Here is a 27,736-nt window from a genome sequence, read left to right as displayed (position 1 = left end):
AATCAAGAAATTTGTGTTATTAAAATTTGATTCAATGACTACAAATAAGGATCCATATTAAAAGTTATAATAACTTAAGCTATTGGTTCAATTGCACGAATTCCTTGATTTTGTGGATTAGAAGGAAGGGATCTGGAGAGCATCATTTTCCCCTCTAAGAAATATGATTATCCACCGTTAGTCAGTAATGTGGATTGTCTTGGATTACTTAGTGTTGCGCGCCTAGGAGGCCAGTGCGCTTTGGGATGCAGAGGAGCTATTATCGCCCAACACCCTGACCTAATGCAGCATCGGTTTTCAGACTGTAAGGAACCGTAGCAAGGGGGATATCTAATTCTTTTGCCGCCGCAAGGCTGGTTAATCGTACACAGCAGGCTTAAAGACCCTTGGTTCTGTAAGGCACATGAGTCTGAATGCTATGTTGATTATGCAATCGACACTACACTACACTACATAGGTACTTGTGCAGGTGAGGCGTCGGTTGGTCCTAAAAACGGCACCAGCGGTGCAAGGAGTTAATGACCGAACGTGCTGCAACTTAGGGATCACTAGGCAGCTCTTTCAAGCTCTATAGGGATTGAGATACCTCATGTGATAAAAGTTTAGATCTTAAATTTTTGTGGTGAAGTTCGTTATGTTTTAGGCTTAGCGTGAATGTTCCGTCAAGAGAGTTTAAGTTTGTCATGTTTAGGCCTAGCATGAATGTTCTGTCAAATTTTTATTAATTCTTTACACATACGACTCATATATAAAGTCTTTTTTACGACAAGTACTACCTTCCGACTACGTTATTGCCAAGTGAACTGTTAATCCGGTTAAGCCTATTAAATATTAATGGATCGGTTGTACAATAATACTATAGAGTGAACTCGACTGCCTTTTGGACAATTAGGGCCCATTATCAAAACAAAACGTTGGAAATGTACTGTATATTGGGCCTTAAACAACAGAATTTAACAGGCTTAAACCCGAAGATCTTGTCATAAACAGAACTAAATTTCCGGCCCCTCTCCTCCATGTCAACGCAAAAGGCGAAAAAAAAAAGGTTGAGATTTAAATCAAATCTTATTCGTGAAAAACAATATGCACGTCAAAAACAATTTCCATTCAAAACTTCTTATTATTAATTGATGTATTTAAAATATAAATGAATAACAGAGTTGATACATTATAGACGTAAGTAAATATTAACAAATAAATATAAATTTCGTAACATGTGAAGATTAATAATATTATGTAACGATGTGAGTGCCATACGAAAATTTCCACACGAAGGATAAAGTTTTACACATGTAATTCTCATGTAACCTGGTGCAATTAGAGAGGGAGTTTTTAATCTCAAATATCATCTCTTTGGTATAAAACTAAAAAAAAGGGGGTTAAAAACTCATTATATTTGATTGGCACAATGATAGTGTCGTGTTATGTATATATAATTTTTAATTATATAAAATCATATTATTGACATAAAATGTTACAGTAACAATCCCTTGTATTATAAAGTTGATCTCTATGTACATTGGTACTAAAAAAGAATAAGATGAAATTTGAAAAAATCTCACTAACCAAAACATGATGACTCCGTTTGTCGTAGAATTGGACCAACACGAACGGTTTTGTTTGGTATCCACGTGCACCATGCATGCAAGTAAATTATTAACAACTGATTTTCGTACTCTTCATTTTTTTCGATTCTAATATCATATAAATAAAAAAATAATTAATAGACAAAGATAGTGAACTTTAAAAGAGACATTAAATGCGTGAAAATTACAACAACAAAAAATATCTATTTTACATAGGACTCATCGATTTTAAATGTACAACACGTTACTCGAACAACATACGAAAGTTGGCACTTGTAAGCTCCAAGTTTTGATCAAGACATTGATTGTGACTCTTATGAAAGGGTGCCTCTAAAACTAAGGACTGTTAGGTATATGTAGAACTGACAAATCCAACTTAGTAAGTAACCCAATATTGTAATCAGGTGGTTTTTCAAACTAAGAAAATAGCTGTGCCAAAGTGAGACCACGCGGAGCTAACCTGTGAGCCACTGCATTGGCATCACGTCGCACAAATTGGCCTTCCACTGCTGAGCAGATTGTAAAAGCCTCCGTATGTCAGTTAATATATGGCCAAAAGGTCCATAACCACGTGTTTTAACAAGTTAAAAGTTGTGAGTTTAAGATTAAACAAAAAGAATTAGGGCGAAATTAGTAAATAAATTTAGAAGCGTGGAAAAGCACGTGTTTTTTGTTTGTTTTTGAATTGGTGGGTACACAATAAATAGTTAAATAATAATTGATGAAGTAGAAGAATCCAGAAGGTGAGCGAAATATGAGCAACTTGATGAGCTACTGAAAGGACGGACAATAATAAGTGATATTGTCTAATGATAGTACCACTGGCCCACAACTACAAATATCAAGTTCACACACATGCGAATTTTGAATTACATCTTCCAAATTTAAATTTATTCAACAAAAATAAATTTCGATTTTTTTTTAATTTAATTAATTATTTTTTATTTTTGCAACCTTTTTCTTTTGAAAAATTTGAATTACATCTTTCAAATTTAAATTTATTCAACAAAAATAAAATAAAATAAAGAGCAAATTCACACACATGCGAGAGAGGTGAAAGTTGCAAGTTTTGTTATAAGCATGCAGAGACCACAATGCAGGGAGAAATTTGTTTCACACACGGAGACGTGGCAGAAGGAGAACACGGTTGTACAGTCATACCACGAGACTGGAGGTAACGGCAAGGACCGCAGTCGTACAGTAGAGCACAGCAGTGGCACAACGCGATAAACAGACGATTGGACACAATAATGATGGAATATCCATCTTTTTATTTTATTTTATTTTTCCGGTGTTTTTTTCGTTGGGGGATTTCGTCGACCACTTTCTGCGCGCGGCGAGAAAGCTCTGTCACTTTCTGTTTCTCTGATCGGAGAAGGCGAAAAAAAAAATGAGTTTCCGGGAAGACAGTGAAGAGGGGAGGGGCGATATGCGGAAGCCCTTCCTCCACACTGGAAGTTGGTACCGCATGGGTTCCAGGCAATCCAGTATGATGGGCTCGTCGCAGGTGATTCGAGATAGCTCCATTTCTGTGGTCGCTTGTGTCATGATTGTCGCTCTGGGTCCTATCCAATTCGGCTTCACCGTAAGCACAGCTCTTCTTCTTCAATCGTTTTCCGCCATTAGAGAACCTTGAGCTATTGGGTTTTAGGCAAGCTGATTGCAGAGAGCTCAATTGTACTTTTTTTCTCTTTGTATTCATTTGTGCTGAATTATGAATCATTTTTTTGGGTTTTGCAGACTGGCTATTCTTCTCCGACCCAATCAGCAATCATCAAGGATCTAAAACTTACAGTATCAGAGGTTTGAATCTCAGTGTTTTTGCGAATTGGGGTTTTTTTTTTTTTTTTTTTTTCCTTATATAATTTGAGTTCTAACTATTTATTATCATCTGGGTCAGTATTCGCTTTTTGGTTCTTTGTCGAATGTGGGAGCTATGGTTGGAGCTATAGCCAGCGGTCAGATTTCTGAGTATATTGGACGCAAAGGGGTAGGATTCAGTCACTTGTTCTTTTCCTTATTAAGCAGCTTTGATTAATTCTAATCCGGGGTTTTGTTAAATACAGTCTTTAATGATCGCGGCTATTCCTAATGTTATCGGTTGGCTTGCCATATCATTTGCCAAAGTGAGTTTTCATAACTTCTGAAAAATGCAGCCGGGAAAATGCTGTCTGATATCATTCTTTTTGCAGGATTCTTCTTTTCTCTACATGGGAAGGTTGTTGGAAGGATTTGGCGTGGGAATAATCTCCTACACGGTAAATTCAAGTTGTTTCAAGTGTTTCTGTTGTCGAAAATGTGTAGTCTGGAACTGTGAGAGTACTGATTTGGTTTGATCATTGCTAGGTGCCTGTATATATAGCTGAGATAGCACCTCAAAACTTAAGAGGCGCTTTGGGTTCAGTCAATCAGGTTGGCCTTGTTTAGTAGCGTATTTTTACCATGAGTTGCTGTTAGTGGTTACTAACATCTGTCTCTAATCAGATTATTTAAAATCCTTCTTCTGTAGCTCTCTGTAACGATTGGAATAATGCTGGCTTATATGCTTGGACTTTTTGTTCAATGGAGGATACTTGCAGTTCTGGGTAATCTTCTTAAAAAGTCACTGTGGTGTTCACATCACTTGTTCTTACCTGTCATGGATGTAGGATTTTCTTAAACTCGATTTACTTGAAAGAATTACGAACTCGTTTACTTCCTAATGGTAATTAGAACTTTGAGTACATAAAGGACATCTTATTTGATATTTCAGAGAACACTTTAAACCTGGCTCCATTGCCTCACTTACATTCCCAAGCCAATTAACTTTTTCGGTACTGTCATGGTTAAACCTTTGGCATCCATGGAGTGGTATTTGGTTTTCTATAACAACTTCTCTATAGCCATAAGCAAAGACAAGTCATGCTATTAACTTTAATTACATTCAGTGAAATTTTAACTTCTTATCCTCCTTTAAGGAAGGAAATTAATTATTCAAGAGTAACAGAAGATTTATACCCGGGTAAAATTCCAGGAATATTGCCTTGTACGATATTGATACCTGGGCTCTTTTTCATTCCAGAATCTCCTCGATGGCTGGTAAGTTCACAGAAACCTCTTGATCACATTTACAATGATAAATATGATATCACGGTCGTCTTTTTTTGTTTTGACCTTAACAGGCAAAAATGGGCATGACAGAGGATTTTGAAGCTTCTCTGCAAGTTCTCCGAGGATTTGATACAGATATTTCGGTTGAAGTCAGTGAAATCAAGGTACAAAGCCATAATTTCCTGATAATGTCATTTGAACTATGCTATGACCACATCACTCTTGGAAATTCACATATGTAAATAATTTCTCTGATATGTAATGGGCAGAGGTCTGTAACATCAACATCCAGAAGAACAACAATTCGGTTTGCACAGCTTAAACAAAGAAGATATTGGCTTCCTCTAATGGTATTAGTAATAGTCCAAAAGAGTTGATTCTCTAATTTGGTATCCTCTAATCCAAAATGTGATCTATATGTCAAAAACTAACTGTTTTCACACTGTTCCCTTGCAGATTGGAATTGGTTTACTTGTTCTTCAACAACTAAGTGGAATTAATGGTGTTCTATTCTATTCCACTACCATTTTTGAATCTGCGGGTAAGTTTCCCCACTTATATGAAAGAATATAGTTGGGATGCTCTACAGAACCATATGAATACTTTGATATCATTTGCTACTTGTTTCCTTTGACCTAACATGACGTGTGTACATCTACCACCTTATTATTGTGTATAAAGTACACTCATAGATACCTGTATTACATGTATGTCATAGTGGAAAACTGACTGGAAGTCAGATTTATTTAACGTGCAATGGCTCTTATTAGTTTTAGTGTTTGAACAGGGATTTCGTCAGGTAATGTAGCCACAGTTGGTCTCGGTGCTGTTCAGGTAAAAGCATGAAGATGACTTCAGAATTTGTTTCTTCTCGCACTCAATATTCTCAATTTGCAAACATAACAAGAATCTTGATGCATTTAGGTCATAGCGACTGGGGTGACTACATGGTTGGCAGACAAAGCAGGCCGTCGTCTTTTGCTTCTTGTGAGTTTGACTTCTTCTTTTCTTTTGTCAATATTGAGCCGTTTGTATATTATCTGTTTGGAGTAGATGGAGAAAATTTATACTTTTCATTGTAGATCTCTTCTGCTGGAATGACGATTTTCCTCCTCATTGTTGCGATAGCATTCTACATAAAGGTAATACCTTGCATGTTTGTACAAATATCTTATAGCTATGTTATTCTTTTGTGTATATTCTCAAAAAGGAATTCCACCTGATCGCAGGATCTTGTGGACATTGATTCAAATGTTCACAGCATATTGGGCATCATATCAGTGGTTGGAGTTGTGGTATGTAAATTTTTTAATATCACGAGTCAAAGGATAGTGCTTCTTCGTTTTTTCCTATACGTAATTTCCATTGTCGCGTGCTATTCATGCAGGCCATGGTAATTTCATTCTCTCTGGGTATGGGAGCTATCCCATGGCTTATAATGTCTGAGGTATGCCAATAATAGAGTCAAGTCAGGTGTAGTGTTTCATGACTTGCATCGAGCACGAAGTTTTGCTCTTATAACTTCTTGCTGAATATTGTTTTTGGAACATCTAACAAAATTGTGAATTTGGCAAAACAGATTCTGCCAATTAATATAAAAGGCCTTGCTGGAAGCATAGCAACACTTGCCAATTGGTTCGTATCCTGGGTGGTCACAATGACGGCAAACTTGCTACTGGAATGGAGCGGTGGAGGTATGCCTCCTCTTATCTCTCTCTCTTATTCTCCGTCTCCCTCGCTACAGCTGGTAACATGTCTAAAAAAAAGCAGTGGTTACATCCCAAAGAAATGTGGAGACCTGTGCACTTGCCTTCTTACCGTTCGTTGTACTGTTGAGTAGCTTTGTTGATCTGTTACATTTTTCGGGCTAATGGCTTTGGTTCCACTCTCAACAGGAACCTTCACCATTTACATGCTGGTGAGTGCTTTCGCCGTTGTATTTGTTTACATTTGGGTTCCGGAGACAAAGGGAAGAACTCTGGAAGAGATTCAATGGTCCTTCAGATAAGGTTTTCTTTACCGTTCTTTCAAACTACTTGCTCTCCCCTGTTGGAAGATACCAGAGCTGCAGTCCCATTTTGAGATTATCCTACAGGAACTGTGCAAACGTGCATTTTTCGTGAATTTCTTCAGCCAGCACTTGGTGTTCTCTTGCCACATTCATTGCTTGTTTGTATCTTTCGATAGGTAGTTATAAACTCACAACTGTCTTACAGTTTTATTAACTTTCCATCGCCCTCGTATAGTCCTTTGTGCATGTAAGAACTCGATCGGTTTCCATGCATTCCATGCCAGCAGCTTTCTTCGGTCATGAAACCTTTCCAGTTTTATATTCATACCATGTAAAGATTTTGAATTCACTAGCACGGGTAAAGGGTTTATTTATCATTCAATTTCACGTCTTAAACTGAACATTAGTAGGTTTTGGCGCCACTCCGGCTTTACTCTAGGAATGAGAATCCATAAACAGGCGTGGACCATTTAACGTCGTGAATGGGCCTAGGCCCAAGGGTCCACTGTTACTGTTAGTTTGTGTTTGGAATAACTGGTGAGTAATTTGGAGCAAGTCCCTGTACTTATCTACGAGTTATGTTTTAGCCCCTCAACTTGTTTTTAGTTCATGTAGTCCTTCTGTCGGTTTTTTTCTGTAAAGTTTGCGTAAATTTCCCCATTTGAATCGAAATTGGGAGTGAAGAACAATTTAAATATCCCTTCCTTTTGTCCAAAGAGAACTCCGTTTAATTACTATATGAAGGCGAGAGTTAAACGACATCAAGGTGTATTAATGTTGATTAAAGTAAACTATAAACGACGTATAAACAGAAATGACAAGGGCTTACCTGCACCGAATATGCCACGGTCAGCTTTTATATATGAAAATACCATAGTAGTTTGAAATATCGTCGCAGTGGCATGTTTGGGAGGATGACAAACCTTGATAAAATAAGGGAGGTGAATCTTACACACTATTCTTCACCTCTCACATGCCCCTCTTTATTTCTAGTTATTGAATTAATTTTTTTCTTTTTTGAGAGAAGTACGATATTTATTGATATAAGATAAAACGTACAAAGCGGGGGGATAATGTGCTTAAATGAACCTCGATAAAAACTTTGCCAGAGCTTTCAACCCGGTTGAAACGAAAAAAGGCATCCCGCACGAACAACTAACTTTACCCATCCTCACACCAAGGGAGAAAACAAGCAAAATTATAAAGAGTTGTCTTCCATAAGAATTTCTGCCAATAGCTTAGGAGCAGTCCCCCTCCATTGAAATTCATCAATCTTGGCAATCCCAGATCGAGCAAGTCGATGGGAATTGGCCTCCTTTCGAACATGATTGAGCTTAACATGGGCAAGTTCCAGCAAAAACAAGCGGATGCCATTGATAATGGGGCCCAAAATAATTCAAATAAAATTAACGAAAAATAATTGAAGTACCACTCTAAAATCTGTATGTTTGTATCCATAGCGAGATGAATCTACAGACAGGGCACGTGCCACGTCTACACACACCTTCCAGCCTGTGCATCCGTGTCTCCTTATCTCAATTTTGGAAAAGTTAAAAAAAAAAGGTTTGAAATTCATTTAATAAGGGTATTTGAAGAGATGGAATTAGACAAAAGCATGTGCCTGACCCAAAAAATAAAAGGTAAAAGCATGCGCAACAATTGCCCACTTTTCAGGATAAAAAAGGACATAAAAAGCTCTATTAGTCAATAATTGTCACCAACCTAGATTTGCACCATGCATAACATGTAAAACAACAGTTAAACTCTACGAAACTCTCTTCTGTCTAGTATGGACCGACTCATAACAGAAATCGAATCTATGATCTTTGGATTCTTAGACATTAAATTCTTGGTTGAGGAATCGGCAGTCATGAATCTTGTTCCATTCTAGAATTTTCGTAGATGAAAATTTAGTAGTTTCAGAATTCGGTCTAGCTACTGAGATTTAAAACCTCCAATCGACAAGATGCCGAGAGGGTGCAACTTCGGATCTCTGTATGACATAACTTAAAATACTTAAAGCTAATAATACAAACACTTGAAATAAACCTACTCAATTTCTTGTGATGAACTCTCTTCCACTAGTAATTGGAAGTAAACTTTGTGAACCATATCAATATAATACCTAATTAGGTCACAAAAGCACAGAGAGTGAGTATGAAGCTCGTCCGAAGTGCGTAAAATGCTAAAATGTACGAAACATGCATTTCGAAGATCATTAATTTCCTCACTCATAAGCAGAAGGCAGTGCTACTTTCTTCTAGTAATTCAATACAAAGCAGGCCGAATTCAGCAGTGGTTATGTTCATGTGTTGCGTGTGTGTGTTATCGCTGAGGTTTCTTCAATCCACACCGTGAGCCCGAAAGCGAAGAGATCAAGATCAGCAGAGTTTTGTGTAACGCGGCAACACAATCAGAACTCTACCGTGCACAAAACGTTCATCAGAATGAATTTATTTTATTGACTATTGAAGGCAGGGATTCTGATACAAGTTGAAATAACTAAAATCGGAAAACTAAACTCTATATGTTGACATACAATTAGAGATACATCCAACATGGCAAATGGGAAGCATTCACAATACAAAAAATCCGCAATGCTACAAATTGTAACTTCCCTGGACAAATGACTGAAACGTATGCGATAATCGAGCACCAAAGACCACAGTTTAACATCAAGGATCTAATACAACAAAAACCAAATAAAGTACAACATCAAGAAGTGAAAAATGCAAGATAGACTGGTTAGGCTAGTAATGACAGATAAACGTGAACGGAGAGAGTCTAACCAGAAAAATGTTCCTGAGCTAGGAAACTACTTTCACAGGATACTTGTCAATGCAGTCTTCCCAAGGACCATTACGAGATGGCTTCACATTCCGAAGCGCCTCCCAGACCGCACTGTTACATTTAAAACCACTTCCAAAGGCAATCTGCCAGACACGGTTGCCCTTGCGCATCCTCCCCTTGGCCTCCATATACGCCAGTTCATACCAAATGGAGCTCGACGAAGTATTCCCAAACCGGTGTAGAGTCATCCGAGAAGCCTCCACATGTATAGGCAGCAACTGCAGGTTCTTCTCCAGCTCATCAATCACAGCCCTTCCCCCGGCATGTATGCAAAAATGATCAAACGCCAGCTTGAAATCCGGGATATAAGGCTTGACATTCGACTTGAACAGCTTGTTAACCACAATTGAAGAAAAGAAAAGAAGCTGCTCGCTTATCGGAAGCACAATAGGTCCCAAAGTGGTGATGTTGGTCTTAAGCGTCCCACCGGCAATTGCCATCAAATCTTTGGACAAGGACACACCAGTCTTCCCCTTATCATCCTGCTCCTGGTAAACACAACGAAAAGCTTTATCATCCGCGCCACGATGTGTCCTCACGACATGAACAAGCTTGTACTTAGCCCGTCTCCTATCCACGGACTTGTTGGAAAGCAAAACTGCAGAACCCCCAACCCGAAACAAGCAATTGGGTATCAACATAGACTTCTTATTCCCAAAATACCAATTCTGAGTAATGTTCTCAGTGCTAACAACAACCGCATAAGTGTTCCTATGGATTTGCAACAAGTCCTTAGCAAGATCAACAGCTATGACCCCAGCACTGCAACCCATTCCCCCCAAATTGAAACTCCTAATATTACCCCTCAATTTGTATTTATTAACAATCATGGCGGAAAGCGACGGCGTCGGATTAAACAAGCTGCAATTCACAACGAGAATCCCAATGTCCTTCGGCTTCACATGGGTATTGGCGAACAGATTGTCCAAAGCACCATACATCACCTGCTCCGCCTCATCCCTGGCGGCGGCCATCGAAGGCCGGGGAGGGATGTAATGCATCGCCTCCGGGACATAAGTCTCCTCGCCGAGGCCGGACCGCTCGAGAATCTTGCGCTGGAACTCTAGCGACGAGTCGTCGAAGTCCTGGGTGAGGCGGGAGTGCTCCATGAAGCGCTGGTAAGGGGCCTTGAGGTGATCGGGCGGGCGGTAGCAGGCGTAATCGACCAAGTAAACGGGTCTGGGTCGGGTCATGATGTAGACGGTCAACCCGAAGACGAGGACGGCGGAGCAGATGATGACGGAGACGAGATTGTACTGGAGGTGGAGCCAGAGTTGTTGAATGTCGTAAATGTCCATTTGGGAGGCTTCGATTAGGGTTACGATAATCAACGGGATGAAGCAGAGGGTTAAGAGATTAGAGATCAAGTAATGGTACCCTAATTTCACGTACTTGAGATTAACGCTCTGGAGGAAATCGGGAAGCCGTCGGTTTTGGTGGATCTGGACCCCGACCTGACCGTCTCCTCCCGGCGCGGTGGTGACATCGGTTGCGCCGCCTGGGTCCATGGCGGGTGTCTCCGCTTCCGGGGTATGTGTGAGAAAGGTCGTTGCTCTCTGTTTTCTTGGAGACGACCGAGCGAGAGCGTTTTGAGAAATTAACACAAGAATGGTGGCGGTGGGGGTGGGGTGCGGCGGAGAACGGAGTAGTAGGAGGTTTCTGAGCTCCGATAGGGAGTGGGGAGGGTTTTGTCTTGTGTGGTGGTGTGGAAGATGAGATCATGAGGAGGGAGTTGAGAAATGGGGGAGTGAATGATTTTGACGGTTAAATAACCGTTACGTGGGAAAACTGGGAATATACGAATAGCTGGTTCTCGAAGGACGGCGGGCCTTGACTAATCAATAATTTTTATTTTATTTTTTTTTTCAAAACCTTTTTCTTTGGATAAATTTGTTTAATACAATTTTAGATGAGCCTTGCCTTAATAGACCATCTTTAATTGAAATGTTAAATTATAAGAGTTAAATTACAATTAATAGTTGGTTGATATGTTAATTTCAAGTCTCATGTCAATTTTTATATTTTTTTCAACCGAATTATTTATTTTCTTATTTAAATAGAGCTTTAAATAATTGTAATTATTAAAAAAATGTTAAAACCAAAGTTTTATCGGTAGAAATGTTAATTGAATAAGGGACTCACCGTTAACATGAATTAAAAATAAAATTGATATTGATGTCAAATTTGGGTTGGATAGACTTTTAATGTCAAATATACAAAGTGTCATTCCACTTAGGATTTTGACAACTCATTTGAAGATGCTTTTAGACGTCATTGATACTTCTGTACACACGAGTATTGCATTGTGTCATCTGAATAAATAACACAGTGTCATGTATAAAAGTTAAATTGAATAAAATTACGATATTTGTCGGATGAGAGGGAGTATGCGAGGGGTTTTTTTTTTTTTTTTTTTCTTTAAATCAAAGGATTAGGCACGTTAATTTTTTTTGTACTTTGACCCCTGTAAACATTTTATTTGAATTTAATTAAACTATGGGAATTGTTATTGGCACTCTAAATTTCTCATTTTACCCTCCAAACTTTCTATATTTAGAAAGAAAAATACACTTGTGAGGAGTGTAGAATGAGATTTTTGGAGTGCCAATAACACTTCCCTAAATTATATGGTTGAATTTTTCTTTGCGTTTTTTAGAACTATTTTAGATAAACATGAGCATCATCTATTCGTTGCCAAAATTTGTGTTTTAATTAAAAATTAATTGCGTTATTAGGCGAAGCTAATGATCCTAGTGCCAACAAAGTTCCTTGTTTCCTAAAGCCGGCCAACAGGTCGACACAATAAAACGAATCTCTTAACAAAACAGATAGATAATTCAACTGGGGTCGGTGTGTTATTGATCAGTTACCTTCTATTGCTGGTTTCTTTATACTTGTTGATTTAGAGTTATCGAAGTCGAATTACACGATCACGTGTTTTTACTGTGACGTTTACCTGTGATGAGTCATTCATACTTATACACAAAACCGAACACGACATGTTTGCAAAACCTTTAGTTTTAGCTATATGCTTTTGACATATGTGTTAGACCGCATTTTGCATGAACAAAAAAGAAAAATTCATTACGTACAGTTGTTTATTTGGGTTAGTAAGTAGTGCTGGGCTCTTTCCAGTTTTGATCCGGATCCACCCTCAAACTAGTATTGGAACCGGAATATATCAATTGTTCGATTATATATGGTCCGTCTTAATTTATTATAAAAATCGTATAATTATGTTCACGTCGATTCCAGTTTGGTTTTTTAATTTTACGTTTTTTTTTTTCCTTCTTACAATGCAGTTCGATTTTTCAATTTCACGGTTTTAATGCCCACCCCCTAAGTGAGGTATGAATAGGAGGAGCTTCACATGGAGCTCTCGATCTTTCAACGAATGTAGGGGTCGAACATGACTTGTGCATAGGGATGGGTAACGGTTGTGGCGGGTGGGTAACCGCGGTTATTTACCCATAACAATTTAAGTTTTTACCTGCATAACCGTTTATCCGTTGAGTATTTACATAAACTGGTATACCCATAACCATAACCGTTTATAAACGGTTAACCATACACATAACCACATACCCATTTACCCATAACTGCATACCCATTTACCCCTAACCGCGTACCCGTTTACTTTTTTTTTTTTATACCCGTCTACCTATTTTTTTAACAACTTGAAAATTAAAAAGAAATTTGTCATAATGTTCTTTTTTCTAACTATTAAATACCGTTATAAGTACATTTAACATGTATTTTTATATTAACGACAATATTATTTATGAATGTATGCGATGTCTCCCAATTATTTGACCATCAATCTATTACAAGAATCATGCATGGTTGTAGGTTAATTAATATTCTTGTATACATACATATATATATATATATATATATGTGTATGTAAGTACGCATTAGTATGCTAATAAGCTAATTTGATTAATATTTGGATTTTTATTTAGAAACATATTGTTTGGACCCAAAATTGCACCATCCGAGTAATCGAGGCCATTGAGTAAGCATACTTCCACACTGTCGATGAATTCGTGAAGATAATTTTATTAATATTAAAAGATAACATTATGATTTTTATCATAATTATCTTTTAATAATGATTTATCTTGACATTTTCATGTGAAAATAATATATCTCCAAGCTAGGAAATAGGTAGCACAATTCAAGATAATTCAAGTTGATGTGGATGTTTGGCATATGGGTGTGTGGTTGGATCAGTTTTTGGTTAATAGATATGCACGGCATCAGATAATGAAGCATGCAGAACAAGATGATATTATGAGGTCACTTGGAACTACTAATGGGATTAGATTCTGAACAGATTATTATCCATTTAAATATGATGATAATTAAAAATGAATTTAATATTCATAGGGTCAGGATGCATGCGGCAGGCTTGGTAAAAGATGATGAGAGCCTAGGAAAGCTAGGTTTTTGGTGATGATGTGGTGATGTGATGAGCCTAGGATTTGATGGTGATGGAGTTATGATAGGAAGCCTAGGTAGGCTAGGTCTTTGGTCATGATGGGATAAACCTAGATGGGTTTTCATTTGAAAAGTCAGCCACACGGATCATATTTCATTCTGCAAGTTAGAGTTGCAGTCGGACTCCACAATTATCTAGCGGTGTCAAGCAAATATTAACACTATATATACAGAGCTGCATCTTCAATTTGAGGACCTCTAATTTAACACACAACTGCCATGCGCAAACCTCTCAAACACTGTGAGATTTTTTTTATTTTCTTTTTCCGCCGACACATCTTCAGTTTGGATAAACAGCCCTGTGAAGGCAACCAATGAACATCTTCAGTTTGGATAAACAACAATGTTGCCGTATAATCAGCCGTTCCCAAAGCACCTTCAGTTTGGATAAACAGCATTGCGTCGAGGCCGACTAGTTATCTATCCAAGTCTCGGTCGATAAGGATTTTCGAATCCTTATTGGCAAAGGTCATCTCATTAGCCTTCTCGGCGAAGTGAGGTGTTACCAGGTTACTACATTCGGCACCCTGAGAGCCGAATTTGATATTGAACTTCGCAGAACTAGCAGCCTTGTCTTCAGGCTCGAGAATCTAAAGGTCGAGATTTGTTCATTCCTCGGCCACAATTGCAAGATAAAGAAGTCAGCAACACATCAACGCAACATCAACAAATTTTACTCCTCGGCCGACGAGTTGGCACGTCCTGCATTCAACTGAATGACGTAGTTAGCTTATTAGTTACTCGGCCTGCGCGCCACGTAGGCTTTGTAATTTTTAGGGTCAACACATATGTTCATCGATCCAAGCCATTTAATCAATTTCTAATTTTGGGGTCAAATATTTATTGAAAACTCGAGGCCAATTAAATATATATGTATGTATGTATGTATGTATGTATGTATGTATATGTACGCATCATCTGATAATAACATACTTCTAAATGCTCAAGGTAATCATTATTTTAAATTGGTCAAAGCTCTAAAAGACTCCAAAACAAAACTGTTGAACACTTTAATTCTTTAGCACATTCAATCACATATATTAAACATTAGCCTGTTCTATCAACTATATTTTTCTCCCAAGTGAGGCATAAATAAATAAATATATATATATTATGGCCCTTTATAACCAAATATATCTTGGGATACTAAACCTAGTTAGAAACTAATTTTTTTTTTTTTAACATATATTAAAATAAACGGTTAAATGGGTACCCGTTTATAACCGCGAGTAATACCCATAATCGCCCATTTAAATTTCATGGTTATATCCATAACCGTTTATTTATCTAAACAGTTACCCATAACCGTAATCGTTAAATTTAAATAAGCGGATAAATGCGGTTACCCATAACTAATGGGTATTTGCCCATCCATAGTGAGGATCCTCCTAACCTAGCCCATCGAGCCGTTGAAATTTTATCCAACGGCTACAATTATTATAACTTTTAGAGGGACCCTCTGTTTGTAGCCGTTGGATAAAATTTCAACGACACGATGGGTTTGGTCAGGAGAATCCTCACCCTTTGCTCAGGAGAGGATCCTGATCCACATGTTTTGATATAGGTCTAATGTATTGCACAGTCATAAGTAGGGTCTAATAAGTAGAACAATTAAAGTGTCCATAATTTGAAAACAAAATTGCACCGACTGTCGTTGAATGTTTTATCATGACTCTTCCAAAATTAACATGGAACTTTAAATTACACATCAAATCTCATCATTTCATAAAAAACTCTCATCTTTTTTAGTGTAAAATATACCGTTGTATTAAAAAAAAAAAGTTACTCGTCAAATCTCATCGTTTCATCAAAAACTCTATCCGACTCCTGTTTTGAATTTTCCTCGCAATTCCTACAGATTAGTATCCAAATTTGAATTTGAATTCGCATGAAGCTATGAGAACTACAAGTAATTTTACATGTTTTCATTGAGTCGTTTACAACAGTAAGCTTCATTTTTGCTGGTATTTGTTACATGATTCGCGAGCATTATACATTGATTGTTTTATGCAAGTACTTGCTCAAGAGGCTTTTGACATTGATTGTGTTAGTTTCGGGGGATTTTAACATTACCAAGATGGAGGACTACATTTTACTGCTAGAATCATGTAAAATTACTTATTTCACCATGATAGGGAGTTACAATACGATAGGTAGTTTAGCTTGTACAAGTACTTATATGACAGGTAGTTTAGACTGTAAAAGTACTTATATAATAGGTAATTTAGATTATAAAAGATCAGTTGAAATCTAAGTTTATGTCGACTAATATTATAATATAATAGGTAGTTTAGCTTGTACAAGTACTTATATGACATGTAATTTAGACTGTAAAAGTACTTATATGATAGGTAGTTTAGATTGTAAAAGATCAGCTAAAATCTGGGTTTATGCCGACTAATAGGGTACCTGAGTTGAAAAAAAAAATAGAAAAAAATATAACTAATAGCGAGGCCCGCCAAGAGATTTATAGGTGTCCGAAATTTTGGAAATGTCTTAAATTAATTTTAGGAAATATGTGGTGCGAATAGAATGACTCTAACTTTGGCTTATAGCACACAGTTTTTTGTGAAAAAAAAAATATTTGAAATTTTTAGCTTTAAGAAATATTTTACGTTGGAGTTAAGGAAATTATTGCAAAACCTTTGGATGTGATCCTACCGATTATTAGGTCCTGAAACTATTTTTTATTGATTCTTAAAGTAAGAAAATAGAAAAATATCTTTAAATTTAGGTTTTAAATCATTGATTACAAGTGTTTAAAAATGAATTATAATATATTTTGCACGGAAAAATATATTTTGAAAAAAATGAATATGATAGTTTGTTGTTATGGTAAGAGAAATAAAAGAAACATTAACAAAATAAAAAAGAAAAATAAAAAACTGAAAAAAAAAAATTGAAAGAGGGATCGGTATGAAGATAGCGACTTTTTCTTATATCAGTCGTTATCTTTTAGCGATTATCCTCAAAGAGAATAGCTAGCAAAGTACCGATCGTATCATTTTTTTTTTCCCATTGAATAACTATAGTAGAGTAAAATAGTAATCACAATGTAAAGTATCAACCTAACAACAAAAAGTGTTGACACATAGAGTCCTATTCATGGACCTAAATAAAAAAATAACTAAAAATTGGACTAATCTAAATTTTCACCAAATCCGCCCAATAACCTAATTTGGACCCTTGAAATTTAGTCAAACGGCTAAAATTATTATAACTTTTAAAGGGACCCCCTAGTTGTAGCCGTTGGATCAAATTTGAAGGGCCTGAATTGATTGATTTGGTGGCTTTGGTAGAATGGATTCAAAGATGATCTCTTTCCATAAAATTGGACCTATTTCAAGTTAGTTTATTTACACATAACAGATTTGTAAGGAATAAGTTAATTTAAACCACATATTAATGATACTCTTTTTGTCAACTATAAGAGAGTGAAAAATATTTTTGTCTTCTATCACAAAATAAAATTATGGACAATAAAGTAATTTGTACAAACTAAATTTTACAATTGTTTTTAAAAGCATCATCTACATGTAATCCTAACAAATCACCTACAAGAACTCCGGATTTTTACGGGTGTATTGTTTTATGAAACTTCGAATTTCCTATGGCACTTATTTTCAAAACTTCAAGTTCGAGTTTAAGTACAAACTCTAGGTTCATGATACCTGCAAACAAACACAATATACATATGTAGTGAACGGGAATAGCTTCGGAATCTATGTGTGAAAAAGAATGAGTGACGACCCAAAATACGGGGCTGTCATGGCTTGCATGCCCAAAAGAGTGGTTGTTGGGTTGCTGGGCAATAAAGGAGAAGTAAATGGGTTAACAGATTATTTACCCAATTATTGGGTTAAGAAGGAAAAGTGAAAAACAAGGCCTAACTCATGGGCTTGTTATTTCATGCGAGCCAAAAAAAAAAAAAGACCATAAAGAAAAAAAAACAAGTGGGACGGTTTGGTGCATATGCCCAATTGGGTTGCGGGTCGACTGTAGGAGCCCAAGTCTATAAGAAAGGTGATGCAAAACGGCTTTGTTTTGGACCTTAGAGTTTTGGAGCAGGAACGACTTGGTGGCTCTGGCAGCGCGGCTTTAGGCTGCGGCTCCCATGCGTGTAGGGTTTGAAAAATCCCATTTTTTTTCTTCTCTTATTCACGCATATTCAATTCACCACAAGTATAAGAACAATAAATTTAAGCTGAATCTATAATTTGAAAAAAAAAAAAAAAAAAAAACGTAAAATTAGAGTCCATACTTCATGGTGAATGTTTCATGCAATCATTGCTGAAAAAATATCGAAATTGAAACCATGTTTTGTAGATTACTTGGATTGCTTGATGAATATTGTGAACAGCTTTGTAGTAAACAAGTATTCAGTTCCTTAGCTCAGTGTTACGAGCGTGTTTAACAATGCGTTGTGACCTAAATTTAACTAAAGGAGAAAGAGTGTGGTGCAGTTGCATAAAGAGAAAGGATAGGCTTGGGAATTACTGTGATGATATTTCTCCGTACCTTGTGCCTTTTTTAAGAAAAATAATAGGGTTACTTGCACTACAAGTAATACAAAGTTGTGCCTATTTGTTTTTTGTAATTAATTCTTGAAACATTAGTAGTCGTTGAGAATATAAATACTCAAGTAATGATTTCTGTTGTGAAATTGGTGTGAATGCCCACATAAAGAAAACAACCACATATGGCTAAGGGTGGAAAATGGAGGAATAGAAGTCAAAATTATGTTGCTTAAATAGTAGAAGTTTGGTTTTTATTGTTTTGGTGTGTAAGCCTTTTACATGCATTAAAAGAGACATATACTTGTATCGTATGGGTAGTACAAAAAGAGGAAAAGCAGAAAGTAATAATCATGTTTTCCTCATTTGTCCCTCTCTATGTTCATTTCTCTTATCTGATACTAGTGAAGAAAATAAACAGAATAATACATGGCTCCCGTTTCACTTCAATATCTAACAACTCTGATAATATATATAGGTACGCATCATCTGATAATAACATGTTTCTAAATGCTCAAAGTAATCATTATCTTGAATTGGTCAAAGCTCTAAAAGACTCCAAAACAAAACCATTGAACACTCTAATGTTTTAGCACATTCAATCACATATATTAAACATTAGCCCGTTCTATTAACTATATTTTTCTCTCAAGTGAGGCATACATACATATATATATATATATATATATATATATATATAATATGGCCCTTTATAACCAAATATATCTTGGGATACTAAACCTAGTTAGAAACTTTTTTTTATATTTAGTTTTACATATATTAAAATGAACGGTTAAATGAGTACCCATTTATAATTACGGGTAATACCCATAACCGTCCATTTAAATTTCACAAGTAAACGATTACCCATAACCATAATCATCAAATTTAAATGGACGGATAACCACGATTACCCATAATCAATAGATATTTGCCCATCCCTACTTGTGCAGCCAAAACTTAAGAATCCACCGACCTCTTAACTTTCGATGCCGGTCGTGATGTGTGCTGCCCGCAAATTGGATAGGGCATTGAAAAGCGAGACTTTGTAAATGGTCCTTACAAAGAGAAACATTTATCTTGGATGTCACTGTAACAGTATCATTGCATACGAATTTCACGTGGCATTGGATGATAGGCTTAGTATACCACAGTCCCCGTGTGGAGAAAGTCTGGGCACCTCTCTCTCTCCCCCTCGCATCGGTCGTACTACCGAGGCAGAAGCGTACGCAAGTCTAGAAGCGCAGGCCTTCGCTTCTACTATGTCGAAATATAAACAAAACCATCTGAGAGAAGTCATGGCCTTAGATATTACGCGGCCAGCGTTTGCTTCTATATCAATAAAATGTTAGAGACCAACAATACAAAAAGAGATGGGGTGTGTGTAACGATGAAGGCATTACTCTACAACATTTCAAAAACAAATTGATTCAATATAGTTCACAACAGATACAGATGTGAATAGCTGGTAGTTTTAAAGTTCAGCAATACCAGATCAGAAGCTTAACGACAGAAGAAACAATAGGCGTCAATTAGATAAAGTACCGGTACATAAAAATGCAGCTAGACGGCCTCTTTCAGGAGTCTCCTTGTGAGATCTATGGGAAGTCCCATCACGCTATCGGTTGTCCCTACCTGCAAGAAGCACCAGCATTTCAAATATGAGGATGACCATCAAGACACCGCTCAACAAAATAGTATGTTCGTATCAGCATGACTAGTTATTGAGTAAAGACCTAATAAGTGGATCAGAATCGATGAGCTTTCAGGATCCATTCAATAAAAGATCGTGGATGAAAAGGCAATCAATTAAACTGTTGAAACAGACACATGGTAACGTAAATATACTCCAGTAGGCTTCCCTTGCCCCACATTTACCAAATGTTACAACTTCAGAACAGAGAGTAGAAAACCAACCACTTCTTTAACAAAAGGAAGTATTAGAGGATGTTCTATTATGAGTCCCCCTGCTACTTTGAGCACTATCCCCTCCTCAATCTGACATGGACACAGCGGAAGGGGTTAAATTGTCATCATCCAATCAAGGAAATAAGTGAAACAACCAAATTTGATACAAAACAACTCTTACCAGCTTCTCAATGACTTCATCTGGTATTTTATGGAAATAAATCTGCAAGGAACCCCAAATAGATATTATCCACAAATATGACCAGTCAATTCGTAGCATTCACCTAAAGAGCTGGGAAGTTATTCAATTTCATCTTTCAGAAGCTACAACAAGAAAAAGCAAAAGGTACCTCCACTCGATCCCATTCTCCTTTACTGAATCCCGTTTTAAGGTTTGTAACATGTACAGATCCCACTGTTGCTGCATGCCCTCCAGAATAGTCTGCAATTCATGTTAGGAAAATTATCAGAGTCAAAAAGTAAAACATCAGGGACATGGAATAAATACCCATTAAACCAACCTTTCAAAAATTGCCGTGCTTCTTCCTTGCTGGATGGTTTTTCCCGAATCACACCTTCATAGACCACCACCTCCAGATCATTTTACAATAAGAGTAAGAAATAACAGATTTAATGTTCCCTGACTCATGAAAGGAAAATTCTAAATTCCTAGTGTTGCAAACAAGTCATATCACCATAGGCCATTTATGTTGAAGGACAAACAAGCGTACACAAGGCCTTGAGGGTAAAACAAGTTATTGTATGGAAAAAGCTGATGTCTGGAGCGTCTACGACATAAGGTATAACAGATACTCCATAAAGAATGAGGAGGAGAAAGAGCTAAAGCACACAATTCATGCATAAGAAATCAAAACATGTAATATGTAAACATGGGCCCAAAATGAAGTTCTGTGATTAACAATGTCGTAATATGACGCAACTCCTACGTATAATTTATCTTCCTGAACAAGTTTCTCAGTCAATAGAATCTCACATAACTGACATCAAAACATTATTTAAACCTATACTTATTACTTTCTCCCTTACCCTCTCCAGACTATTGAGGAAGTGATAGGAGTATGGTAAAAATTCCATATACACATTTTGGTGTTTTATCCACAACACACAACACACATATAATAGAGACTATAAATATGGTATAAGATGTGATGTATACTTGATCAGAAGTAATTAATAGCGTTGGTTCGGCATCCTTTATGTAGTCACCAACTGGGAGCCTTTGTGAAATGGCTTCTGCCTGAGAAGTTTCCATCAGCTCAGATAGGTAAGCAATTCTATTTCAACCAGAAACTAGTTGAGACAATGTCATTACATTATGCAGTAAACAAACAACTGCAATAAAGGGAGCATTAACACGCACAATTTCAGACACTCATACACATGCAGAAAGAAACACCTACAGTTACGGGGATGAATTTAGTTGAGCATCAGAACTAATTAGTATCTTGCTTTAAATGCTTTTCTTCTCAACTACTATTGTACAATTACGTAGTCAAAATCCCAAATTGAGCCTTAGAAGTCTAAAACTGTAAAACACGATTTTCCTCTATAAAAAGAAAACGGGGGTGTCTCCTCCATAAACGGCACTAGGTGATACCAGACTTTGATGCCTTCAGTAGTTAAACAGAGTGATGATACCAAACACATACAATATATATATAAAGAAATGACATACTGTGTCTGCCGCAATCACAATCGTGGGCTCAGCATCCTTTTCTTGATTATTGATACTTTGCAACTTTGATACGATAGCATCGGCCTGACACACAATTCACATTTGACAAATGTGAGAGCTTAAAACCATAACAACCCTAAACTAAAAGACGCAAGTTCCAAAATTTAGCTGATTAGCATTTAGTGTTACATTCCCAATAGGAAAACAACAAAAAGGAGAAGAACACCAAACCTTTGCCTTGGCAAGAACCAAAACCAACTCCTCTGGTTTTTCCGTTCGGATGGATTTTTCGTCAATGTCTGCAGTCTAAAGTAAAACAAGAGTTTAATTTCTAAAAACCATCAGGGAAATTAGGTTTTATATATTTCAGAGAAACAATTCGTAGTACCATGACTGTGAATTCATATCCCATTTCAGCCAATATTTTTCGACGTGCTATCGAAGCCGATCCCAAGATTATCTGCAAAATCAACCATTAACATCATCTTTCTGGAGCAGCTTAGTTTCAGAGGAAAACGAGTACAATGTTTCACGTTAGACTAAAAACAACACAAATTCTCTGTTTGGCAGAAGCAGCTGCAACCAAACAGAGCCCTAATATCCAGAACTACAACCTCCTCCTAACATTTTCAACCATTTTTAAAGCTTCAATTTGTACTGCAACTAACCACAAGGGGAACGACGACGTTTCGTGTTTGAATTCGTCTCGACAGAAACGCATCGAATCGAAACCCTAGCTTTTAGTTCAAAACTTCGAGCTAAGCAATGGAAAAATAAGAAACTCAGTTGAAGACGAAGAGTGAGTCACGTACCTTGAAAGAAGATGAATCGGCTTCCATGGCTGAGTCAGCCGGCGAGTCAGCCGGCGAGTCAGTCTGAGACCTTGAAGCTAGGAAGAAGCAGTTGTTGTGGCGGCGTTTGGCTCTTTTTTCTTCACGCCGTTCACTCGTTTAGGCGCGTTTTTACTATTCCGTCTTTGCAAAGTACGACGATTCTGTATTGGTCGTTTTGGCGAATGGAGTTACCATTTCAGCCTTTTCAGGTCGTTTTTTTATACAAAGGGGCCCAAAACCCCAAAGCCCAAGCAGAATCGCTAAACAAAGAAAGATATCAACCCAAGGGGCTTACACAAACGGTCGGAGTTTTAGTAACTCCGGAAATATCAGGTCATTCTATTTGAATTCGGATCCTCCTCGGATCCTCATTGTGAGCATCCTGAAGATTCGTGAATTATGTTCGTTCATCATATATCGTATAATTAGAAATCATTTTAAATATTCTAAATATTTTTATTTAGAAATCATGTCTACATGATATACGATAAACATACATAATTTACGGATTACGGATTCATCCTCATCAAAAGAATCCGGAGAGAATCTTGTTGGGTTCTATTTAGGGGCAGAACCTTTTTGTTCTATCTTTTCCCTTTTTTTTTTTTTTTTTTTTTTTTTAGTCTTGGTTAAAATGTAGCACAATCATTCAAACTCTTTATTTTTAATCTTGGATAAATTCTTAATGTTCAAATAAAATATAAACGATTCTAATTATCATGTACGTTGCATAATTAGTAGCAGAGCAGAAAGTGGCTAGCACCTCCCAAATTATTAACTTGCAAAGGTTTTTCTTCCACTTAAACTAATAAATTCAATGTGGGGTCGACTAAGGAGGTTCCAAGTCCTACCGATCAAAAACTTTAAAATGTAGGATACCTCGGAGCAAGCTAACAAATTCCTATTTTCTACCACAACGAGTGCATGGCACTCAACACTTTGAGAGCAACAGCCTCTTGTTCCGCCAAAGATATGGAGTCAGCAATGAACCCTAATTTATCCTTACTTTCTTTTATCTCACCATCATCATGATCACTCTTACTTTCTTTTATCTCACCATCATCATGATCACTGCCAAAATATATCTTTGACCTTTTGTGGGGTCGATTTGCGTATGCCTCTCCTTCTGAATCAGAAACATCCTCCTCCTTCTCGTCTGCGTTTCCTCTCTTCCACTTCATCTTATTCTTCAAGCGTTTTTCACGACGGCGGTTGCGGTATTGAGCCTTGTCATCCTTGTCCTCCTTCTTCAGACCTTCCCTGAGCTTCTTATAATATTCGGTCTTCTTGCCTGCATAAAGAAGGAGACACATTTCAAGGCAACAGTTTTTTCAGAAGAAGCAAGGTAAAACACCGTGTTTTTCCAATAGATGATGTTATTTGGGCACACGAAACTGATGCACTTATCGACACAATCTCTACTGCATACCTTGAATTTGGTCAAGCGGAGCTCTGGCATTGTTGATATCAGCCAGCCTTGCTAGTGGCGGTAGTGAGTTGCCTTCGTCATCAAAGACAACTCTAGTTCCCACTGGTCTATGGATATTGATTTTTAACTTCTTCTTCTTCTTCGAAACCCAAGTTGACAATGTAGAAGGCGACCTATGAGGAACGGGATTATCATATATGAGCTCAAAGTTTGGGTGACAATGGTAATGCATCCACAAATACTAAAGGTTGATGAAATTTTTAAAGGGATCGTTTAATAACCATTTCGTGACAGTGGTAGCCCCTTTAAGCTTATAATCCGAGTTAAAACAAGTATAAAAACATAAAATGCAAGAAACTCACATAGTATGTTCGATTTTTCTTCCTTCCCAGTCTGCGGCATTTGCTGTATCATTTGTATGAAAAGGATCTTTCTCCCCATCTTCTTCACCAGAATCACTGATATCAAGTTCCTCCTTAGGAAGCAGCTCCAATTCATTGTCCTTGTCCAAATTTTCTGGTTCAACAATGGGAGATAGTTCGGACACTTTCTTAGAGGAATTATTGATTTCGTTGTTTAGAAAACGCATTCTGGGTGGGAACGGTAGACCTATCGATTTGGAAAACTCATCAATTGGTAATTCTTTAACGTCGAAAATCTCTTTGTCCTTCTGTTTTTTAACAGACTTTACATATGTGATAACGGCCCTATTAGCCACACCACGTAGTAGATCAGGGTCCTGGACTATCTTAGATGCCAACAATTTAGACAGTGATTGCACAAGGTCCTTGTTAGGCTGAGAAATCAGTAAAACAGCTAATTAGTTTAGCGTAGCTCACAAGCAATCGGAGACGGCGGGAACGATAATTAAAAAGATGTCAAATGTAAGAAAATATAACCACCTTTTTTTCCCGAATGGGTATTTTTGCTGCTTGTAGTTTATCAAGCATTTTTTCTTCAGACGGCATCAGAAATAAAAGCGATCTCCCTACAGAATCAAAGCGAGCAGTTCGACCAACTCGGTGTATGTAAGATGCAACATCTTCTGGACAATCCACCTACACACGAGAAAAAGTATCAGCACTTAACGACGCTGTGACGAAATGAGTAACGGATGATTCGGGTCGAGAGAAAATGAAAAGCTCAGGGGATATATCATTAATAACAACAATCTTTTTTTTTTTTTTTTAATACATCGATATGGTTTTTCACCAAAGAGAAGGAGAGTTCAGCCAAGCCACACCTGAACAACCCAGTCAACTGCCTGGTCGAAGTCAAGGCCTCTTGAAGCCACATCAGTCGAAAAAAGAACTATAGGGTTCTTACTAAACTGTGAGACTGTTTCCATTCTTTCCTCTTGCTTCCTCTTACCATGAATACGCTTCAGAGGTATTCCGGGTCGGAGTTTTGCAAATGCTTTGTATACAAATTCTACCTATTAAAACAAAAATTCGACAATCAAATTTAGTAAAAATATGGATCAAGCAACAGGTGTATTACGTGAAAAAATGGTGGTGAAATGATCAGGCATGACATTGGAATCTGAGATACATTGAAATAAGTCAAAACAAAGTCGGCGCACCTGTTTTCTGGTTGATAGAAACACTAGAATCCTAGATTTTAAGTTACTTCTTATGAAGCCCCACAACATGTCTAACTTTCGGTGAAGAGGAACGATGATATATGTTTGCTGCAAATTAGTAGGAGTGGCTGTCAAAGACTTCTCATGCACACTGATGAACTCTGGATCTTTCAAACAGAGAGTTGCAAGATCCTTAACATCTTTTGGATGAGTTGCTGAAAAGAGAAAAATTTGCCTGTCCTTAGGTAGATCTTTAATGATTAACTCCACTGCCGGCTTAAAACTTGCATCACTGAGCATACGATCTGCCTCATCAAGGACCAAAACCTGTTCCTTGGCCGTAAAAGTCCACCCAAATCAGCAGAAAAAATAGAAACGCAACTTATGTGACATGGGTACATCGTTACCTTGGCATCCCGCACCAATGATACAACGTCAAGGTAACTTTGGACAATATGATGCAAAGTGAGACCGATTTTAAGTTGATGATGTTGAGTAAGACACATTGAATTTCAGATGTTAAGTGAGACCGAAATCAAAATCATAACACTAATAGAAGATAAAATAAACCTGAAGCTGTGAACAGAAAAAATGTTCAGTCTCATTCATGTGCTGAAGAAGCCGGCCAGGCGTGCAAACCAATATGTTGAGCTTATTTGCACGCTCCTTCTCTTCTTTGACTCCTTTTCGACCCCCGATTAGAAGACCAGCACTAAAATCATGGTGCCTCCCAATTGAATTCAACACAAGAAAAGTTTGAATGGCTAATTCCCTTGTTGGAGATAGTACGATAACACCCACACCATCGTCACGACACCATCTCTCTCTATACAATTTTTCCAAAAGCTGAAAAGGGAAAGGCAAACTCACAACTTGAATTTTTTTTTTTTTTTTCTTTTTCGCAGTTTCTAAGGTGCTCAATTTTCAACTAGAAGATGTGCTTCCAGCCTTCCACATGCAGTCGAATTCAAACTCCATATTTAGCTATTTAGCTAGATTAGTTTAAACTTTATATTATAATATCACTTGCATAAACACACAAAAAAAAAACCTAAACCCTAAAAAAACTTACCGGTATAACGAAAGCTAGGGTCTTCCCGGATCCAGTCTTGGAGGCACCGCGAACATCTCTGCCGCATAGGGCATGGGGCAAAGCGGCCCTCTGAATATCGGTCATGACAACATACTTGGATTGGCGTAAGGCGTCCTTAGTCTTCTTGGAGATGGGCAGCTGCTCGAACCTAGTGGCGCCGGCGTACCGCGAAAAGAGGTTGGGGTTGCCGACACAACCGAGAGGGGTGTCTGAGGGCAAATCGGGAAGAGACATGGGGTTGGAGCCGCGTTCGGGTTGCTGGGATTCGATCCACGATTTCAGAAGCTCGATTTCTTGGAGCTCCTCCGAGAGTTTCTTTTTGATACGATATTTCTTTGATTTGAGTTTTCTCATTGTGGCTTTGGTTGTGTTTCAACTTTGGACTGTGGATGGATGAGGAGAGACAGGTTCTAGAGAGAGGGGCAAGGTCTTGGAGAGAGAAGGTGAAGGTAGAGATTAGGGTTTATGTTTGATGAAGGTAAAAAGTAGGGTTTATGTTTGGGGAAATCGACGGCTAAGTTATTGGTTTGGGAAAGGTAATTAACTTAGCATGTTTATGACGGAATACTGTAACGCTTGAATTGCATCCCTTAATTATAATTATACATAACAATTAGTTCAAATTAGAATATCTTGCTGATTTA

General features: G+C 37.4%; 4 protein-coding genes across 7 annotated transcripts; 1 reads left to right on the top strand and 3 right to left on the bottom strand.

Annotated features, from left to right (window-relative positions):
* Window positions 1-2,626: 2,626 nt before the first annotated feature.
* LOC137715864 (sugar transporter ERD6-like 6) lies at window positions 2,627-7,069 on the top strand. The gene is made up of 18 exons (XM_068455218.2): window positions 2,627-3,171; window positions 3,327-3,389; window positions 3,487-3,576; window positions 3,653-3,712; window positions 3,779-3,844; window positions 3,933-3,998; window positions 4,096-4,171; window positions 4,600-4,664; window positions 4,748-4,840; window positions 4,946-5,026; window positions 5,133-5,217; window positions 5,464-5,510; window positions 5,601-5,663; window positions 5,759-5,818; window positions 5,906-5,971; window positions 6,064-6,123; window positions 6,256-6,370; window positions 6,572-7,069. The coding sequence occupies exons 1-18, from the start codon at window positions 2,977-2,979 to the stop codon at window positions 6,682-6,684; spliced, it is 1,464 nt and encodes a 487-aa protein (XP_068311319.1). The 5' UTR covers window positions 2,627-2,976; the 3' UTR covers window positions 6,685-7,069.
* Window positions 7,070-8,993: 1,924 nt separating this feature from the next.
* LOC137715854 (3-ketoacyl-CoA synthase 4) lies at window positions 8,994-11,303 on the bottom strand. Of its 2 annotated transcripts, none has more exons than XM_088686346.1 (2): window positions 9,477-11,180; window positions 8,994-9,108 (listed from the first exon to the last, which is right to left on the bottom strand). In XM_088686346.1, the coding sequence occupies exon 1, from the start codon at window positions 11,043-11,045 to the stop codon at window positions 9,495-9,497; it is 1,551 nt and encodes a 516-aa protein (XP_088542472.1). In that variant the 5' UTR covers window positions 11,046-11,180; the 3' UTR covers window positions 8,994-9,108; window positions 9,477-9,494. The 2 variants fall into 2 exon arrangements, with proteins under 2 accessions (XP_088542472.1, XP_068311309.1); XM_068455208.2 differs by lacking the exon at window positions 8,994-9,108 and adding an exon at window positions 9,126-9,370 and having other exon boundaries at window positions 9,477-11,303.
* An 8,660-nt stretch (window positions 11,304-19,963) lies between these two features.
* On the bottom strand, window positions 19,964-23,142 carry LOC137743187 (uncharacterized). Of its 3 annotated transcripts, XR_011069445.2 has the most exons (11): window positions 22,968-23,124; window positions 22,544-22,615; window positions 22,387-22,461; window positions 22,156-22,239; window positions 21,637-21,717; window positions 20,981-21,050; window positions 20,810-20,901; window positions 20,641-20,682; window positions 20,469-20,549; window positions 20,288-20,365; window positions 19,964-20,186 (listed from the first exon to the last, which is right to left on the bottom strand). XR_011069445.2 is itself a non-coding variant. In XM_068483075.2 (10 exons), the coding sequence occupies exons 1-10, from the start codon at window positions 22,992-22,994 to the stop codon at window positions 20,115-20,117; spliced, it is 696 nt and encodes a 231-aa protein (XP_068339176.1). In that variant the 5' UTR covers window positions 22,995-23,142; the 3' UTR covers window positions 19,964-20,114. The 3 variants fall into 3 exon arrangements, 2 of the variants coding, with proteins under 2 accessions (XP_068339176.1, XP_068339181.1); XM_068483075.2 differs by lacking the exon at window positions 20,288-20,365 and having other exon boundaries at window positions 22,968-23,142; XM_068483080.2 differs by lacking the exons at window positions 20,288-20,365; window positions 21,637-21,717 and having other exon boundaries at window positions 22,968-23,105.
* A 586-nt stretch (window positions 23,143-23,728) lies between these two features.
* LOC137745938 (DEAD-box ATP-dependent RNA helicase 32) lies at window positions 23,729-27,608 on the bottom strand. Its single transcript, XM_088685430.1, has 8 exons — window positions 27,072-27,608; window positions 26,570-26,845; window positions 26,000-26,326; window positions 25,661-25,852; window positions 25,320-25,475; window positions 24,780-25,213; window positions 24,418-24,590; window positions 23,729-24,279 (listed from the first exon to the last, which is right to left on the bottom strand). The coding sequence occupies exons 1-8, from the start codon at window positions 27,444-27,446 to the stop codon at window positions 23,897-23,899; spliced, it is 2,316 nt and encodes a 771-aa protein (XP_088541556.1). The 5' UTR covers window positions 27,447-27,608; the 3' UTR covers window positions 23,729-23,896.
* Between the last annotated feature and the right edge of the window lie 128 nt (window positions 27,609-27,736).

Source organism: Pyrus communis, chromosome 15 (assembly GCF_041283825.1).
Source record: "Pyrus communis isolate YQ-2024b chromosome 15, ASM4128382v1, whole genome shotgun sequence".
NCBI lineage: Eukaryota > Viridiplantae > Streptophyta > Magnoliopsida > Rosales > Rosaceae > Pyrus > Pyrus communis.
The sequence above is the reverse complement of the archived record's forward strand: the minus strand, read 5'-3'. Positions and strand labels throughout refer to the sequence as shown.

Excerpts from the sequence above, each read along its gene's own strand:
- LOC137715864 (XM_068455218.2), top strand. The coding sequence starts at position 2,977 with ATGAGTTTCCGGGAAGACAGTGAAGAGGGGAGGGGCGATATGCGGAAG. Across the intron at positions 5,027-5,132 it reads GATATTGGCTTCCTCTAATG|ATTGGAATTGGTTTACTTGT; the intron begins GTATTAGTAATA and ends GTTCCCTTGCAG. Across the intron at positions 6,371-6,571 it reads ACTGGAATGGAGCGGTGGAG|GAACCTTCACCATTTACATG; the intron begins GTATGCCTCCTC and ends CACTCTCAACAG.
- LOC137715854 (XM_068455208.2), bottom strand. The coding sequence starts at position 11,045 with ATGGACCCAGGCGGCGCAACCGATGTCACCACCGCGCCGGGAGGAGAC.
- LOC137743187 (XM_068483075.2), bottom strand. The coding sequence starts at position 22,994 with ATGGAAGCCGATTCATCTTCTTTCAAG. Across the intron at positions 22,616-22,967 it reads CCGATTCATCTTCTTTCAAG|ATAATCTTGGGATCGGCTTC; the intron begins GTACGTGACTCA and ends TTGATTTTGCAG. Across the intron at positions 21,718-22,155 it reads TTGTGATTGCGGCAGACACA|GCAGAAGCCATTTCACAAAG; the intron begins GTATGTCATTTC and ends GAAACTTCTCAG.
- LOC137745938 (XM_088685430.1), bottom strand. The coding sequence starts at position 27,446 with ATGAGAAAACTCAAATCAAAGAAATATCGTATCAAAAAGAAACTCTCG. Across the intron at positions 26,327-26,569 it reads TTTTCTGTTCACAGCTTCAG|GTTTTGGTCCTTGATGAGGC; the intron begins GTTTATTTTATC and ends GCCAAGGAACAG. Across the intron at positions 24,280-24,417 it reads TCCGCTTGACCAAATTCAAG|GCAAGAAGACCGAATATTAT; the intron begins GTATGCAGTAGA and ends TTCTTTATGCAG.